A 19,264-nucleotide genomic window follows, 5' to 3' on the forward strand; every position below is an offset into this window, starting at 1 on the left:
ATTAATCCTTGCTCCCAAACGTTTCTCTACTTAGATCTAAAAAAACTGATATTCTTCTTCTTTACTTTTAAGTTTTTAGAGCACTATGGGTAGTGAAGCTTTGGAATTTTTTTCTTGTGATAATAATAATAATAATCATGGTTTTTGCTATGAACCAAAAAAGAACACAATTATGGAGGAAACTGATAATCTTTCCATTATTCATGATGGTTCTTGGTTTGAAGAAGAGATTGATGTTGATCTCAAATGGTCTTTTGCTTTGAACAGGTATATATATGTATATTTTCTGTCAATCTCCATTCAAATTGTTATGTTTTGTGTATAGAACTTAAATTCTATAAATAAAATCTGATTAAACGTTAGGATGTTATGAAACACGTTCACATCGACTCTTTAATACGTTTTATAATTAAATTCTCTTTTAAAATTGCTTATCTTCTTCCTATGTATCTTTTTTTCGTCATAGATTATTATATAAGCAACATGACTTGCCTACCATGGAGTATAGGATTTGAAGGGCAAGGGGGGGGGGGGGGGGGTTCTTTATCCTTTTTATATGATTAGATTAGACAAGAAAAACCAACTATATAAATGTTTACATAAAAATAAGTCAGATAAACATGAAAATAAAATTAAGTGAACAAATGAAGTAATTATTATTTCTTTATAAGTATTATTTTATCCGTCTCATAGTACTTTTTCATATTATTATGAATATATGTTGTAAATTATTTGTTATTTTATAAAATTAAGGTAAAATCAATTGATTTATTTTCATTTTGCTTTTAAAATTAATTATTTTTAAAAGTGTGAGCAATATCAATCATCTGCATAAATATTATAAAGTTTTTAAAAGTTCAATCATTATTATAATCTTTATATGTACACATTTTTGTCGAAAGAATTAATTATCTAAATTCTTTAACCTCCATTCATTTGTATATTTTATAGTCCCGTAAAAACTGTTTTTAAAAGAAAAACTTTTAAGGGTAAAATGAGGAAAACATAATTAATTTTATTTTGATCTTGTAAATTACAAGTAATTTAGGATAAATATTTTTAGTAATGTGGACAAGTAATATGAGACGGAGGAAACAATATGAAATTAATAAATTTAATAACGTGGACAAGTAATATAAAACGAAGAGAGTATCTTACTTAAAGATTTGGATAATTGCTTGGAATGGATTGACTAATTAATTTTGACTTTCTTGTTTTTACAAGTGTGCTGTATAAAGGAACAAGCGAGTACCAAGATATTGCTCTTTTGGACACCAAACACTTTGGGAAGGTAGATATAAATAATTTTTAATACTTTTTTTATTGGAAGAAAAATTAAAAAAAAGAGGTTGACCCAACTTAATATATAATATTATTGTTGTTATTAAAATATATGCATGCATTGTAGATATTGGTGATAGATGGGAAGATGCAGAGTGCAGAAGTGGATGAATTTATATATCATGAATGTCTCATTCATCCAGCTCTCTTATGTCACCCAAAGTGAGTATTTAATTAATCAATATAATGATGCCATTTAATTTGAGTATTATTAGCTAGCTAGAATTATACTATTTAACTAGTATAATTGGATTAGCTGTAACTACCATAATTAACTAAAAAGTGAATATTCTTATAATTATTATGTATAATAATAATGATGAATTTTGCAGCCCCAAAAATGTGTTCATAATGGGAGGTGGTGAAGGGTCTGCAGCAAGGGAAGCTCTTAGACACAAATGTATGGAGAAAGTTGTCATGTGTGACATTGATATGGTAAATTACTTACAAGGAAACATAAAGATGAATCGAACTATGCTTATTATTATTAATAAAGCAAACCAAACATTCACTAAGACATAACACTCAGATAACTAATCCCGACATTTCTAATTCCAACATAGCTAAACTCATCACAACTTATATACTAGTATATCCTTTTTTTAGTTTACGATCGAATGTTTAATAAGCAACACCTGAAATTCTTATTAAAAATTTCTAATAGAAATTATATTTACTTTGTTACAGGAGGTTGTTGATTTCTGCAAGAAACATCTAACAGCAAACCATGAGGCTTTTCTTCACAAGAAGCTAAACTTGGTCATTAACGATGCCAAGTAACTATTCTTTCTTTCTTGCTAGCTTACTTGATTTTCTTTTCAATCCTCAGGAGTAAAATGTATTCCCCTACAAGTAGGATGTAAGTCAATAGTTTGCAATATTATGAATTTTACCAGATTTTAGTGTGTCAAGATACGTCTAGATATATATATCGCAAGATAAATGAGTCAAGATTAGGTGTGATTTTTTCTAGATACATTGCATCCAAGTGAATTTACATGTATCTAAGATACATATATAGACAAATCTCGCTCGCCACTCTCATATCTCACTCACTCGTGTATCTAGTGTCCCAGATACATGTGAATTACACCATATACATATATATTGTGTACTGTATCTAGTGATTTGCATGTATTTGACTTGACATCTGGCATGAAATTCTTCAATAGTGAGATAAAACTATATGGAGAATCAATATATTATGATAGGAATATTTGCATAATTAGGTAGTTGCTTCCTTAATTTATGGATATATGTCCTCGAGGGTGTAATTAGTAATTGAAGTTGGCTTTATCGTATGTTGTTGAGTTACTCTCATTACTGGTTTGATTTTGCATGAATAATAAAGAGCTGAGCTAGAGCAGAGGCAAGAAAAGTTTGATATCATAGTTGGGGATTTAGCTGATCCAGTTGAAGGAGGACCTTGTTACCAACTCTATACCAAATCTTTCTATCAAAATATCCTTAAACCTAAGCTTAACGATACTGGCATCTTCGTTACTCAGGTTATCTCTCATTCTTCGTTATTCTCGCATCTATAATATATATATATATATATATCGACTCATATCAACTGATCGCGCCAAAAATGTTATTGTTAATGTATAACAGGCTGGACCAGCAGGGGTTTTTACACACAAGGAAGTTTTCTCATCCATTTACAACACAACCAAGCAGGTTTTCAAATGTAAGTCTTACCAACTTCGTAAGAGAAAATTATAGTTTTGATAATTTTTTCTTACATAATGTGTTATGTTGATGCAGATGTGCTGGCATATACAGCTCATGTACCCTCATTTGCTGATACTTGGGGATGGGTTATGGTTAGTACTGATTATTAGGATTTACTCCAAATTAAGAAATTAATTGAATATTGACATAGCAATAGTTATGACATTATTTGATACCAATTGCAGGCTTCTGACCAACCATTTTGTCTTGATGCTGGAAAATTGGACAAGAAAATAGCAGAAAGAATTGAAGGAGAATTGTTATATCTTAATGGTGCTTCATTCTTCTCTTCCACCATCTTGAACAAGACTGTTGCCAAAACGTAAGCTCCATTAACAATTTCTTCTTCTTTTAATCAATAAAAGCCTTTGGCGGAGCCAGCATCAGGAGTTAGGGGTTTGAACCCATAACTTCAGTGTGGAAAGTGTTTCCATGGGTCATTCCTAACTACTGAGTTGTCAATCAATTTTGTTATGGAAAAAACCCCCGAACCCTCACTTAGCTCCGCTTCTAATTCCACCAATTTTTTATTTTTTTTTGGTTTAACAAAAAAATATTGTTTTACTTTAATGTCAACAGGCTGAAGAATGAGAGTCATGTGTATACTGAAGATGATGCAAGGTTCATTCATGGGCATGGATTGGGATGTAGAAATTGAGGCAACAAGGTTTTCTGATGGGGGAACTGTACAGCCAAATGTTTGGGTAACAAAGGAATATGAAGTAGGGGTGGGAGGGGGTGAGGGGGTGGTGGTGGTGGTGGTTGAAACATTAATGTTTTCTTAAAGATATTGGTTATTTAGTAGCTTTTGATTTGGTCAGCAGCATAGGCTTAGGCTTATTCTGATTGTCCAAAGACTATATTTACTATTTCATGTAATGGCAAGATTTAAAAGAAGAAAAAACATTTTCTATCACTGTCTTCTTTTTATTGTGTTTAATTACAAGAACCCCTACACCCCTTCACAATTTATTAATTATTTCCTCGGTTCTATATTAACTGAATTTTTTGGGTTTTTTTTTCATTATTCAAAGTTCAAGATGGTATTTGAATTTTTTTCCATATTTCTCTTTTTCTTTAATTAAGTTAGATATTTTCTAGGAGATAAATTGCACTACTTTCAAAGTTGTATTTATGATTTCACAAAGAACAATACTGAAAAATATGATTTAAATTATCTCCTTAAATATTTTTCTTAATAAATGTGCATTGCCTAAGTAAAATAAGGCTAAAAATATGTACCCAATATTTATGAGAAAAACTCATCAAAAATCACCTATAACAGACCTTTCTAGCCCCCAAATTGTCAAAAATATGAAAATGGGTTCGAGTATATTTTTAACTCAACGATTTCGTCACAAAAACCCAATTTCTGCCGCTAAAAGTCTATTTTTCTGTCGTTAAAAGTGTCCACCAGCAACCTTTGAAACATCATTTTGATCCTCGAAACAAAAAATTGTCGTTAAAAGTTCATCCAAGCTCATGGTTATCAAATCCTTTGCTTCTCTAATTGCAGTGACCTTGATCTCCCATGACCTAGGTAGAGTCCTCAGCACTTTATCCACATGTTCCTCAGTAATATATATTTTTCCCAAAGACACCAGTTCATTCACAATAGTAGTGAATCTAGTAATCATATCTTGAAGTGATTCACCACTCTCCATCTTAAATGCTTCATATTCAGTGGATAGTCTAGCAATTCTAAATTTTCTTACTTAGGGAGTTCCTTCATGTGCATTGACTAGTGTGTCACAAATTTGTTTCGTTGTAGTACAACTAGAGATGCGATTGAACTCGTCAGGTCCAAGTCCACATATAAGGATGCACTTAGCTTTAGCATTCTTTGTGAGTATTCTATAATCAGCTTCTCCATATTGAGCCTTGGGCTTTGGAATGACTTTCCCTTCACCATCCTTCATCATAGGAATAAGAGGACCATCTGTAACTCTCATCCATAATTCATAGTCATGGGCTTGTAGAAAATCTTCCATTCTCGCCTTTCACCATACGTAGTAATGTACATTGAATAGTGGTGGTATGTTCATGTGTTGACCTTCACTGTGTCCAAGAGGAGGTGTAGAATTCATAGTGATCTTATTTTGAGTTATTAGACTCTACAAAGATAACCTGCTATGATACCAATTGTTGAAATACTGACCCGCAGATTTGCCTAAGGAACAAGTATATTCTATATGTTCCTTTGCAGATTACAACAGTTACGTTATGTAAAGCAAATAAAGTAATGACACAATATTTTATCGCGAAATACCCCTGCTTATAAAGGGTAAAAAACCACGACCTACACCTCTGTAGGATTTAACTCCATTTCATTAAACTCTAAGTCTCAACAAAAGATTACAAACCTATGTGACCAAAAGAATTATAAACTATAATTCCTAGACGTTAACAACCAACTAGATCGTCGACTCCACTCAAAGTTATGAATTCAGATTACAACTCTTGCAATCCTAGGAACTAACTCTAATTCCTAAACTCCAACACAAACCCCCCAAGGTTTATGTTCCCAAGTCTTTAAGTCGCCCCAACTTGAAGACTTTATTCCTACTCCAGTTTATACTTCACTGGATCTAGAAAGAATTAAAAATACAACTTGATAAAAACTCAATACAAGCAAACTTGACTTAAGAACTATAAAACATAAGCCTATGAACCAGTTCTTCAATTCTTCTTTCCTTGTGTTGGTTGCACTTCGTAATAAAAAATCACTCAAGTTTGAACTCTCTCTATTTGATTGTATTTTGCTTGTAACTCAATATTTAAGTGCGCGCGTTTCGTTGGAAGATTCTTGCTCTATTTATAGACTAAGTACACCAAGAATCCTTTTCCTATTTCAACTATGTTTCCTTATCCGTGTGGAATTTTGAAATTCTTGTAAAATAATTTTATGCACGCTTCCTCTTCCTGGAAGGAATTCTTTTTATGAAAGTAAACCTTTTTGCACTGGTTTCTTATCGAAAAAGCAACCCTTCCACCGCTTTATTACTTCTAATTCGCATGGTTGACGTTCTCCGTATTCCAGTCGGATTCAGTCTGAAAGGAACATGTCGGCGCAACCGGTTCCTTTCATCTGTTCCTCTATTTGTCAATTATCAAAATCTTTCTCGATCTAACAAATTTCCCCTTTTTGATGATGACAAACCATTGCTTCTTGTGTGAATAGATCAATATGTGTTATGTCAGTTTCTTAAAGCACAACACGCAAAGAAAACACATTAGAGGATCAAGTTAGACCAATTGGGTTATAAATATTACACAAGCATGCTCTTCCCCCTTTTGACATCATAAAACACCGTGAAGGCATACACCACACTAAGAGAAACAAATTTGATACTCATGGCCACTGGGGCTATCACCTACACAAACACTTAAAAATCAAGAACTCAGTTAGCTATAGCAAAGTATTTGCACAAACATAGGAGATAGACATGAACCTGAAACTCAAACTCAACATTAGCATTAATCAAAAAACATATACACCACAAACGTAATCAAAATTAAAGATAGAATCAAGCACTTGTGATAAGAAAAAAATTGGGAAGTCAAAGGCTAGAGTGGCCAGGTAATAGCAAAAGATCAGGCATGAGAGAGTAAATGAAAGTCCTTTTTCAGCAACACAAAAAACATCGCACTTAGAATCTCCAAGAATGTCATTAAGAACCATAAATTGTAATTAATCAAGCATGACATGTTTTTTTTTTTTGAAGAACACTTTATTCCACAATTTTAGAAAAAGAGGATTTCTTGGTTAAGAAGTTTATGAAAGAGAAGGGTGTGAGTTGTAGAGACACACTAGGATAAGGCTTTAAATAGGCTTTTTAAGAATATGTTTGTTTAGTAGTATTGAGGACATGAATATATCTTTTGGGACAAGTGGAAGGAACAGGTACATGTGCATTGATTTTATATTTAATTAAGAATAATTGTAGTGCACATACCTTAGATCTCTGAAAAATGTTGAACTTTGATCCAATTTACTAAGCCTTTCTCCTGTAACAGATGCAAATACAATGTTATAGTGCATGAGTAGCTTGGCTTTAAAAGTGGTATAGAGACATACAACTAAATGTACAAGACTAAGCATAAAATTCATGATTGGGAGGCAATATGTGCAATGTTCATTAGCCACCGAGGGATACTCATGTGATTTGAATCATCCCCAAGCTCCAACATGTTCCTTTAAAAGTGTTTCTTTAGTCTTGCCTACTTTTCCAACTTCTTTGATTTGACCAAAAAGAATTTTCACCACAAAAAATAATATTTCATCCTTTTCTTCTACAGGTGAGAGGAATTTCTTCTAGTTTCAATCATGTGTCTCAAGCAACAGGTGTTCATATAGAATGTTGATTGCTTCCTCTCACTTTTCCTGCAAATTCAAAGGTTAGATTTAGGAACCCAGACTAACTTGGGTCCTTTGTATTAATAAAAAAGGATGAATGAGATCTCTATTGATCCATACTGGTAAAACATTTTTAGATATTTTTTCTTTTGCCTCAACTTGTTCCTTTGACATGATTCCTTTCTTTTAACAGGGTTGATTTTTCTATTTGAGGTAGCTTTGAAGTTTTTATTCATATGAGTTATAACTATTGGGCAGGTACCCCTTGAGTGACCAATACTACCACAATGTATGCATAAATAAGAGGTTTTCTTAGGGACTTCTTTAACAAAACATATTTCAGCTTTAGTGTTATGTATTCTATTATTGAGTTGAGTCACAATCATTGAGGACAAAGTCCATTTGTTTGCCCTCTCAAGCTCATACTTAGTTCTAGACAGGTCAAGATTTATCCTTCTAGATTTTCCCCTTTCAGAAAATAGTTCATCTTTTAACCTCTTTAGATCTTGGTCACATCTGATTTGGTCACCACTAATTTTTTCTTTCCCATTCCCAATAACACTTTGTTTCAAAATTTCAGATTTGAGAGCCAAAGTGCAGGAATCAAGTTGTTGTACTTGTTCCTTAAGGAATTGATTTTCTTTCTTAACATCATACTTAATTCTTTCAAGATCAATATATTCAAATTTTAAACTGGTCAAGGAAGTCAATAACTGATCTCTATTTTCATTGAACTCTTGAAAATTATCTATGAAAGTTAAAATAAGGGAAGATAATTTTTTCTTTGAAAAATATTTTAGTTTATTTTTAAGGTCAAGAAGATTTACCTACCTTTTATAAATGTCCGATTCAGAGTCTGGTTCAGAGTCCTCCATGGCCATCAAAACAACATCTTTTGTATCATCTTCAATTGAGTTGTTTGAACCTGTTCCCCAAGCAACATACATAGCAATGTCAGATTCTTTTTCTCTGCTTGGGGACAATTTTTTCTCATAGTCTACACCTTTCATGAGGAGCTTTCTGAGATTTTTGTTGATCACGACTATGTCCTCATCATTCAGATCAAATTTATCACTCTCAGTTGCCTTGAAAGAAAAAAATCATATCTTTGCTTCTTTTACTAATTTTTGTGTTATCAACATTCATCTCGTAAGTCTTTAGATTTCCTACAAGTTCATCCAAGCTCATGGTTGTCAATTTTTTTGCTTCTCTAATTGCAATGACCTTGATCTCCCACGACCTAGGTAGAGTCCTCAACACTTTATCCACCTGTTCCTCAGTAGTCTATATTTTTCCCAAAGACACCAGTTCATTCACAATAGTAGTGAATCTAGTAATCATATCTTGAAGTGATTCATCACTCTCCATCTTAAATGCTTCATATTCAGTGGATAGTCTAGCAATTCTAAATTTTCTTACTTAGGGAGTTCCTTCATGCGCATTGACTAGTGTGTCCCAAATTTGTTTCGTTGTAGTACAACTAGAGATGCGATTGAACTCGTCAGGTCCAAGTCCACATACAAGGATGCACTTAGCTTTAGCATTCTTTGTGAGTATTCTATAATCAGCTTCTCCATATTGAGCCTTGGGCTTTGGAATGACTTTCCCTTCACCATCCTTCATCATAGGAATAAGAGGACCATCTGTAACTCTCATTCATAATTTATAGTCATGGGATTGTAGAAAATCCTCTATTCTCGCCTTCCATCATGTATAGTAATGTATATTGAATAGTGGTGGCATGTTGATGTGTTGACCTTCACTGTGTCCAAGAGGAGGTGCAAAATTCATAGTGATCTTATTTTGAGTTATTAGACTCTACCAAGATAACATGCTCTGATACCAATTGTTGAAATATTGACCCCCAGATTTGCCTAAGGAACAAGTATATTCTATATGTTCCATTGTAGATCACAACAGTTACGTTATGTAAAGCAAATAAAGTAATGACACAATATTTTATCACGGAAAACCCCGACTCATAAAGAGTAAAAAACCACGACCTACACCTCTGTAGGATTTAACTCCACTTTATTAAATTTTGAGCCTCAACAAAAGATTACAAACCTATGTAACCTAAGGAATTATAAACTCTAATTCCTAGACGCCAACAACCAACTAGATCGTCGACTCTACTCAAAGTTAAGAATTCAGATTACAACTCTTGCAACCTAGAAACTAACTCTAATTCCTAAACTCCAACACAAACCCCCCAAGGCTTATGTTCCCAAGTCATTAAGTCGCCCCAACTTGAAAACTCTATTCCTACTCCAGTTTATACTTCACTGGATCTAGAAAGAATTAAAAATACAACTCGATAAAAACTCAATACAAGCAAACTTGACTTAAGAACTATAAAACCATAAGCCTATGAACCAGTTCTTCAATTCTTCTTTCCTTGTGTTGGTTGCACTTCGTAATAAAAAATCACTCAAGTTTGAACTCCCTCTATTTGATTGTATTCTGCTTGTAACTCTCTGTTTAAGTGTGTGCTTTTCGTTGGATGATTCTTGCTCTATTTATAGACTAAGTACACCAAAAATCTTTTTCCTATTTCAACTTTGTTTCCTTATCCATGTGGATTTTGAAAATTCTTGTAAAATAATTTTATGCACGCTTTCTCTTCTTGGAAGGAATTCTTTTTATGAAAGTAAATCTTTTTGCACTGGTTTCTTGTCGAAAAAGCAACCCTTCCACCTCTTTATAACTTTTAATTCACGTGGTTGACGTTCTCTTTATTCCAGTCGGATTCGGTCTGAAAGGAACATGTCGGTGCAACCGGTTCCTTTCATCTGTTTCTCTATTTGTCAATTATCAAAATCTTTTTCGATCTAACATTCTTCAAAATTTCAAAAGGGCCAATAAACCTCAAACTAAGGTCTTCTTTTTTTCCAAACCTCATTGCACTCTTTGTGGGAAACATTTTACGCAAAACCCACTTATCAATAGCAAAGGATACATCACGAACATACATATCCTCGTAGCTCTTTTGCTTACTCTAGGTAGTCACAAGACATTGTTGAATCCATCTCACTCTAATCATTGAATCTCTCAATAAATCTATGCCTCAAGGTTGAATCTCAAATTAACTAAACTATCCAACGGGTGATCTATGATAATAATTCACTATCCCTATGAAACTTTGAATCTAGGTAAGGTAAGTAGGCCTAGCTCAATCACGAATTATTGCAACTTTGGTAAGATATGCCATAATATCATCCTTGGTCACCAAACGATCCTACAAAGTCAAAACTCACACTTGGACTTAGCACACAACTTCTCCTCCCTTGATCTCTGAAGTACGGTCCTTAAGTCCTTAAATGGTGAGCATGATCACACCCTCAACTTAGAACCATTGTTTGTCCTCAAGCGATGAAAAAGACCAATACCCCACTCTCAAATACACAAGAAAACTATCAAAGATATGCAAAATCTACTTCCACAAAACTTACATCCCAAATCATCTAATTAGCATGCAAGGATCTATGGATGACATTTCATTATACACATGTCGATCATGCGTTGCTTGTACCAGTAACAATCTTTCAGTCAACTTAAATGATTAGCAAATGCAAACATAGTGCCTCACCACAAATAAGTCCCTCACACATGATTTAAATTAAGAATTTGGGACTGACAGATACACTCACTCTCCAAAAGGGCTTCTAACACTGCAAACATACAGACTATAGACTTGCCCTTGTTTTCGACACTTTAACTATCAAACAACCGAAATAGAATCACTTTCTCTTCGTAGCCTTACCGTGGTCATTATCCCCTCATTTAATTAATTTATTCTCCTAAGCTTACACTTATCTTCAAAGCACCCACATTGTACCATTTTAATAATGCATTACTTATGTGTTGTTGATACCATTTTACACTTAAAAAGATGACAATTTCCATAATCAAAATTTTGTGGAAATATGGGAGCCATTTAATATCATAAATATCAGTCAAGAATCTATTAAGCTAAGGTTATTTCTCTTTTCCCTCACAAGAGAAGCAACGACTTGGCCAGAAGAATCGCCTCAAGGGGCCATTACCTCTCGGAATGAGTTGATTGAAGCATTTCTTGACCATTTATGTTCTGGGAAAACTGGGATTCAGCATATTTTACGACCCAAAGTAAGGGTCATAGACTCATAGTACACTACACTTTACGGCTTGTGAAGCCTTCTTGTAAATGACAGTGAACTACAGACTCAAGACTTCTTACCGTCGAGATCTACGATCCGTAGAATGTTCTACGTCTCGTACTATCCATCGTAGTCCTCAGGCTTCTATTTTCAAAACTCTTTGTATATCAACTACGGATGCCTATTTACAACTCGTATAATCTTCTACAGCCCTGTCCTGATCACTCATATTTTTTTCAGTCCACTTTTGCAAACTTTAGTACTTTTTCTACATTCAAGAGTCTATGATTTGTAAATACTTTTATGGTCTGTACTATTGTCTGCTCGCACACTTCATACCATGTTTTACCATTCTTTAATCTTTCTTCTACAAGACCATCTACGTCTCGTAAACTGGCACGTAGATGGCCAAAATTTCATTGCCACAACTGACTCCCAACACTTAGCTACCAAAACATGTTTTCCTGTGAAACAACTATCAAATCTACTAAAATGCGCTAAAAGACTTTAAAAAATTCTATGTTTTAAGCATTAAAAGTGTTGTAAATCTATGGTACATCAATAAGAAAGAATTGGTTGCTATTGTGCATTGTTTACAGATTTAGCGTGTCTAATTTTTGGGTACTCATTTTGTGGTGAGAACTGATAATGTGGCAAATATGTTGTTTAAGACACAAAAGAAGGTTAAGTCCAAAACAAGCATGCTGACAAGAATTCTCAGCTGAGTATGATTTTGTGTGGGAGAATAAGTTGGAAAAACATGTTGGATTTACAGTATCTAGTGAAGATGATGATGCGATTCAAACAAAGACAAAGTTCTCATTGTGTACTCAAGATTCATCTCTTGGGCCTAAATTGTTTGGGCCTAAGTCAGTAGGCTTATCTACTAAGAATGGTCCTAGTAATGACACATCTAGCCCAAGCAAAAATACAACAGATATACAAGAAATTTTAGATTTAGTTACATAGCACTGTATAGGAATATTTACAGTTGTATAGTTTGTTATTTATTGTCAGTATAGTATCAAATGAATAGGTGACAACTGTAGGTACTAGTCTGTCCTTTTTCTTTAAACGACTTGTATAAATACATATATGCACCAATAAATAATATTCATTGGAAAATTCCCAAATCAACTCTCATTTCTTCAGTCTTTCTACATGGTATCATAGCAGTAATTGGATCATTTCTTCTATATATTTTTTTGTTTCCTTCTTTGTTTCTGTTGTCTTCAATCCAATGGTTACTCCTACTGAATCAGTGGATGTCACCGGCTCTTTCAATGCAGTCACTGTTGTTTCTCTGGATAACAACCCTTATTTTCTTCATCCTTCTGACTCACCAGGCATGAATCTGATAAATTTTGCCTTTGATGGACATGGTTATGGAGGGTGGAGAAGGTCTATCTTAATAGCTTTATCAGCTAAGCACAAACTAGGGTTCATAGATGGTTCTTGTGCTCCTCCTACTAGTGATTCTCCCAACTTCCACCTTTGGACCAGATGCAATGATATGGTCACTTCTTGGTTGCTGAATTCCCTCTCTAAAGAGATTGTTGGGAGTGTGATTTACTCCAAATCAACACGACACCTCTGGAATGACTTTGCTGACAGGTTTGGCCAAGCTAATGGAGCTCAGCTCTTTCATCTTCAAAGGGGTTTAGCAGACTCAATCCAAGGTAATTTTGATATAGCTGGGTATTTCACAAAGATTAAGAAGATCTGGGATGAGCTTGATGCAACCTCCATAAATGAGGTCTGTTGCTGCAACTGTACCTGTGGAGGAAAACAGAAGATGGTCAAGTCCACTCAGGATGAAAGGTTGATACAATTTTTAATGGGGCTTAATGATGTGTATGCAGGGGTTCGGAGCAACATCCTCATGATGACATCTCTGCCCAATGCCAATCTTGCCTATTCTCTTCTCATTCAAGATGAGAAGTAAAGAGAAAGCTATGTAAGTTCTACTTTCCCAGGGAAATCTTCCTATTTTCTTGCAGCTCATCAACCTTTCCCTGGACAGAGAAGTCAACCAGGTGAACTCAGAGGATGAAAGTCCTCACTCACTTGCTCTCATTGTAAGAAATCAGGACACTCTATTGAAAAATGCTACATGATAATAGGCTTCCCAACTGATTTCAAGTTCACAAAGGGGTCTAGACTCTAGGCTGGTGGTAAAGGGAGTTCACTAGCTAGTGCAAAGCAGTCAGTAGCAAATATGCCTCCAGAACAGTTTGCAATTTTTTCTCATCTAGTTCAATTTGCACAGGCTAAGAACATGAGGGCGGCTGCGGTTGATATTAAAGCAAATACAATGGATTGTGCTGGTAACATTTTTCACAATCCTATGGCATATCTGGCTCATGCTAACACCAGCTCTTGGATATTAGATTCAGGAGTGTCATATCACATGTCTTATGATCCTGTTTACTTTACCACTTTCATCCCACTATCTCCTTCTTTACTTATTAGATTGCCTAATTCTTTCAAAGTAAAAGTAACACATATAGGATCTGTTCCTCTTTTTCCAAATCTTTTATTGCAGAATGTGTTGTTTGTTCCCTCATTCAGAGTAAACCTAATCTTTGTTTACCACTTCTGCAAACAGTTTTGTTGCAATCTAATATTCTCTGTTGCATCTTGTCTTATGCAGGGCCCTTCAGTGAAGACCCCTCTGGTTCTTGGGAAAGATAAGGATGGAATCTATCTTCTGGAGCCTTCTATAGAGTGTTCTTTTGTTTCTGCGAGTTCTTTTAACTCTAGTTCTGAGTCTAGTAATTTAACTTCAAGTTGTATTTCAGTTTCTAGTCCTTTATCCATTTCTGTAAAGAGTCAATCTGATGTACAAATATGGCACAAGAGATTGGGTCATATGCCTTTTGATTCAATGAAAAACATCAGTTTATCTACCTCTCAGTCTCATTTTGATTGCATTTGTGATATTTGCCCTTTGGCTAGACAAACTAAACTTCCTTTCTCTTTTAGCTACATCAAAACTAAGGGGATTTTTAAACTCATACATGTTGATACTTGGGGACATTATAAATCACCTGCATATAATGGATTTAAGTATTTCCTTACTATTGTTGATGATTATAGTAGGGCTACTAGGACCTATCTTCTATCTAGCAAGAGTAATGCTTTTTCCACACTTAAAGACTATTTGGTTCTTGTTGAGAGACAATTTGGAGCCAAGATAAAGATCATAAGATCTGATAATGCTCTTGAATTGGGTGGTAGGGCCATTTTATCTCAGTATTTTCTTTCCCAGGGTATAGTCCATCAAACTACTTGTGTCCATACTCCCCAACAAAATGGCGTTATTGAGAGGAAACATAGACACCTTTTGGAAACCTCTAGGGCTTTGTTACATCAATCCAAAGTTCCCATCTCCTATTGGGGGGACCGTTTGCTAACCGCCACTTTCTTAATTAACAGGTTTCCTTAGTCTGTACTTAAGGGGAAAACACCTTATGAGCTTAACTTTGGGACCCCTCCTTCCTATTCTTTTCTTAAGACTTTTGGTTGCCTCTGTTTTGTATCCACTTTGTCTCACAATAGACCTAAGTTTGACCCTAGGGCAGTTCTTTGTATCTTTCTTGGTTATCCTCCAGGCAAGAAAGGTTACAAGGTCATGGAACTAGTTTCTAAGAATATTTTCATATCTAGAGACGTGTCTTTCCATGAGCACATTCCCTTTCATATTCAACATTCTGATACTCTCATATTTCCTTCCAGTTCTTCTATTCATGATCCTATAGTGGATTCACATTCTCTTTCCATTCCTCCTCTCTCACCTATGTTCTCTACATCTTCTCTTTCTCATGAGAGTGTTGACATGTTGTCTACTCCTTCTCATGTTACCTCTAACTTACCTAATATTGTTGTGTCCTCCTTCCCTGATCCTCTCATTACCTCCCCTCCTCCAGTTATTGCACCAAGAAGATCAGAGAGGGTTCACACGAAGCCTGGCTATTTAGACAACTATGTTTGCAATTCTCTCTATTTCGATGACATCTCTTCCTCTTGTTTTAATGCTCCTGGTACTACTCCTGTTTTTCCATTCGCTACTTTGTCTATTTCTAATCAACAAGTACTTAACTCTATCTCCACCATCATTGAGCCTAGAAGTTTCTCTCAAGCAATTTTGCATCCTGGTTGGCAGAAAGCCATGGAATCAGAGTTTGAGGCTCTCGAAGCCAATCAAACTTGGGATGTTGTCCTTTTACCGCCTGATCAGAGAGTTTTTCCTTGTAAATGAGTTTATAAGGTAAAGCACAAAGCAGATGGTTCTATTAAGAGGTTGAAAGCAAGGTTAGTGGTGAGAGGTGATATCCAATGAGAGGGCATAGATTTCAATGAAACCTATTCACATGTTGTCAAGATGAAGACTATCCGTTGTGTACTTGCGGTGGCCGTCAAGAGGAATTGGCCCATTTGTCAACTAGATGTTAATAATGCCTTCTTGCATAGGGATTTACAAGAAGATGTCTATATGAAATTTCCTCCCGGGATGGATCCCCCTTCTTCTAATTTTGTTTGTAAGCTTAGAAAGTCACTCTATGGATTGAGGCAGGCATCAAGACAATGGTATGCTAGGCTTGGGGTAGCATTGCAGTTCAAAGGGTTTGTGTCTTCTCTTAATGATTATTCCCTTTTCTACAAACATTCAGGATCTTCTATTTCCCTGATTGCTATATATGTTGATGACATTATTCTCACTGGAAATGATCCTGAGGAACTCAACCTACTTAAAGATTTTTTACACAAAGAATTTCAGATTAAAGACTTGGGAGATTTACATTACTTCCTCGGATTGGAAGTTGTGTGTGAGGCTCATGGTTTGATTGTGAATCAAAGGAAATTCACCCTTGAACTTCTTGTTGATTACAATTGTGAGCAGTTGCCTGAAGTTTCTTCTCCAATTGATCCTTCTCAGAAGTTTTCTGCTGACATTGGAGACGTTCTTGCAAATCCTTTCTCTTATCGCAGACTAATAGGCAAGCTCAACTATTTAACACACACTCGCCCTAATTTAGCTTTTGTTGTTCAACACCTTTCTCAGTTTATGCAGTGTTCGCGTGTTCCTCACTTCACAGCTGCTATCAGGGTGCTTCGTTACTTGCGCATGTCTCCTGGCCAAAGACTGTTCATGAGCAGTGATCCTTCTTTTTCCATCCTTGCTTTTTGTGACGCAGATTGGGCGTTGTGTGTTGATTTTAGGAGGTCTGTAAGTGGATACGACATCAGTTTAGGAGGCTTTCCTATCTCCTGGAAATCCAAAAAGCAGGTCTCCGTTTCACTCTCATCGGCAGAAGCTGGGTATCGATCAATGCATCGGATTGTCGCTGAACTTACCTAGTTAGATCGCCTTCTTCACGATTTGTCAGCTCCGCCCACTTTACCAATTCCAGTACACTCTGATAGCCAAGTCGCATTACATATTTCTCGCAATCCCGTGTTCCATAAACGGACAAAGCATGTCGAACTCGACTGTCACTTTGTCCATCAGCAATTTATCTTTGGACTGATCTCTCTCAATTTTGTATCTTCTTCTGCTCAGCTTGCAGACATTTTCACTAAGCCCTTGTCTGGGCCATCTCATTGTTCGATTCTCTGCAAGTTGGGTGTAGCTCCTCTCCCCTCCAACTTGAAGGGGGTGTTGGATTTACAGTATCTAGTGAAGATGATGATGCAATTCAAACAAAGACAAAGTTCACGTTGTGTACTCAAGATTCATCTCTTGGGCCTAAGTCAGTAGGCTTATGCACTAAGAATGGTCCTAGTAATGGCACATCTAGCCCAAGCAGAAATACATCAGATATACAAGAAATTTCAGATTTAGTTACATAGCATTGTATAGGAATATTTACGGTTGTATAGTTTGTTATTTATTGTCAGTATAGTATCAAATGATTAGGTGACAGCTGTAGGTACTAGTCTGTCCTTTTTCTTTACACGACTTGTACAAATACATATATGCATTAATAAAGAATATTCATTGAAAAATTTCCAAATCAACTCTCATTTCTTCAGTCTTTCTACAAAACACAATCAAGTCGCGGATGCATTGAGTAGAAAAGAGGTATTTGCTGCATTTATATTCAATTTATAAGCTTTAAAATGATTTCCTTGATCAAATTAGGTTGTGCACATTAAAAGACTCGTTATATGTCAAGTGCAAGAAGGGACATTGAGCGGTACTAGATTGAGGACGATCTGCTCCATTTTAAAGGGGATAATCGTGGTATCAAAGGGTGGTGGATGATGTAAAAACTTAATGAAAGAGGCACATGACGCTACTTGGACTGGTCATTCAGTTTTTGAGAGGATGCTAGCTTTATTGTCGCATGTTTATTTCTAGCCTAAGATGGAAAACGATATAGAGTCATACGTGAAGAGTTGTTATATCTACCAAGAAGACAAGACACGTTGCAGCATCTGCCTATTCTAGAACGGCCAGAAAGGTTGAAGATACACCCAACCTTCCATGTAAGTTTCTTGAAGCCTTATTTTGCAGATGATGATGATCTGGACAGGAATGAATCGAAGAGGGCTCCTCCTTCCGTACCAATTACTTAGTTTGAGGCAAAAATTGAGGAGATACTTGATCACTCGGTCGTGGGCAGAAGTAAGACACACTAAGATAAAATTCTTAGTTCATTCGATGGGCAACGCTGTAGCAGATGTAGTTCGGCACAATAGTATAAACTTGTGGCAGTTTGATGACCAGATCGAGGACTACCTCAAAACAGTCTTGATGAGGGAATCGAGTTCAATTGGGTGGGGGTAGTTTGTTAGACACTCGGTCTAAGTAAGCAACATCAGCAAGGGCATGGAAAGGACTTCTACATTGTACTTGGCATGTGCGTAATGAAACAATGTAGTTTTGGTGATTAAGTGTTAGTTGGGTGACATGAGACAAGGATGCTAGAGTGTTGGTTAACAAGACTTGGGCATAGTGGAAAGGACAGGCGCATGACACCTGATGGGAATGCGTGCAAAAACAGTGGACACCGGCAAGGCAAGGCAGACGGTTGGCTTGACAATGGCAAGGCAGTAAAATGACCTGACGATGGCAAGAAAGGTTGTTCAATGTGGGCATGAAGCTGGCACAAACAGGGAAATAAAACTAAGTGTTGAAGAAGGCTGAAATGTTCCAAGTGTTGGGGACGGAAATTTGGCTAAGGCAAATGAAGACCATGTGTGTACTCTGTGGCACATGGGTTGTTTTATTTTGAAATTTGAATGTTGTATTGCTCTTAGAACTATTAAGTTGTACTTCGTTAATTTCATATAAGAATTTTGTTAAGCCATGTGCAGGGTACATGAGCAGTTGTAACTGCCTATGTGTAGAGCTTTAAAACTGGGCATAAATTCGACCAAGACATGAGAGAGTGTTTTGTGCCTTAGTAACTTCGTGAAGCCTAGTCCTTTGTGTATCTTTGATATTAATAAAGGTTGGGACTTGTTCCTCTACATTTCTGTGTTGTTGCTACACTTACGATGCCTAAGAAAAGACTTAGACGAATTTGTGAGTGTGTGTGTGTGAGGCTGAGTTTGTGAGTGTACTGACTGCCTAGCAGTGGTGACGAAGAAAAAAAATCACCCCTGTATCCACTCACGTGTCGTTCAACCAGTAGGTATATCATATTTCTTGATCTCTCACCTATTTCATGGAAGAGCAAGAAAC

General features: G+C 35.8%; 1 protein-coding gene across 1 annotated transcript; it reads left to right on the forward strand.

Moving 5' to 3' along the window:
- LOC125825827 (thermospermine synthase ACAULIS5) lies at window positions 1-3,797 on the forward strand. Its single transcript, XM_049505119.1, has 10 exons — window positions 1-267; window positions 1,225-1,291; window positions 1,409-1,503; window positions 1,674-1,776; window positions 2,029-2,117; window positions 2,693-2,849; window positions 2,956-3,031; window positions 3,109-3,167; window positions 3,261-3,397; window positions 3,655-3,797. Exons 1-10 carry the CDS (start codon window positions 86-88, stop codon window positions 3,731-3,733), a joined length of 1,044 nt encoding a protein of 347 aa, XP_049361076.1. The 5' UTR covers window positions 1-85; the 3' UTR covers window positions 3,734-3,797.
- Window positions 3,798-19,264: the final 15,467 nt, after the last annotated feature.

Source organism: Solanum verrucosum, unplaced genomic scaffold, assembly GCF_900185275.1.
Source record: "Solanum verrucosum unplaced genomic scaffold, falcon-dt-bn FXZP01000247.1, whole genome shotgun sequence".
Taxonomy (NCBI): Eukaryota; Viridiplantae; Streptophyta; class Magnoliopsida; order Solanales; family Solanaceae; genus Solanum; species Solanum verrucosum.

Excerpts from the sequence above, each read along its gene's own strand:
- LOC125825827 (XM_049505119.1), top strand. The coding sequence starts at position 86 with ATGGGTAGTGAAGCTTTGGAATTTTTTTCTTGTGATAATAATAATAAT. Across the intron at positions 1,504-1,673 it reads GCTCTCTTATGTCACCCAAA|CCCCAAAAATGTGTTCATAA; the intron begins GTGAGTATTTAA and ends TGAATTTTGCAG. Across the intron at positions 2,850-2,955 it reads CTGGCATCTTCGTTACTCAG|GCTGGACCAGCAGGGGTTTT; the intron begins GTTATCTCTCAT and ends AATGTATAACAG.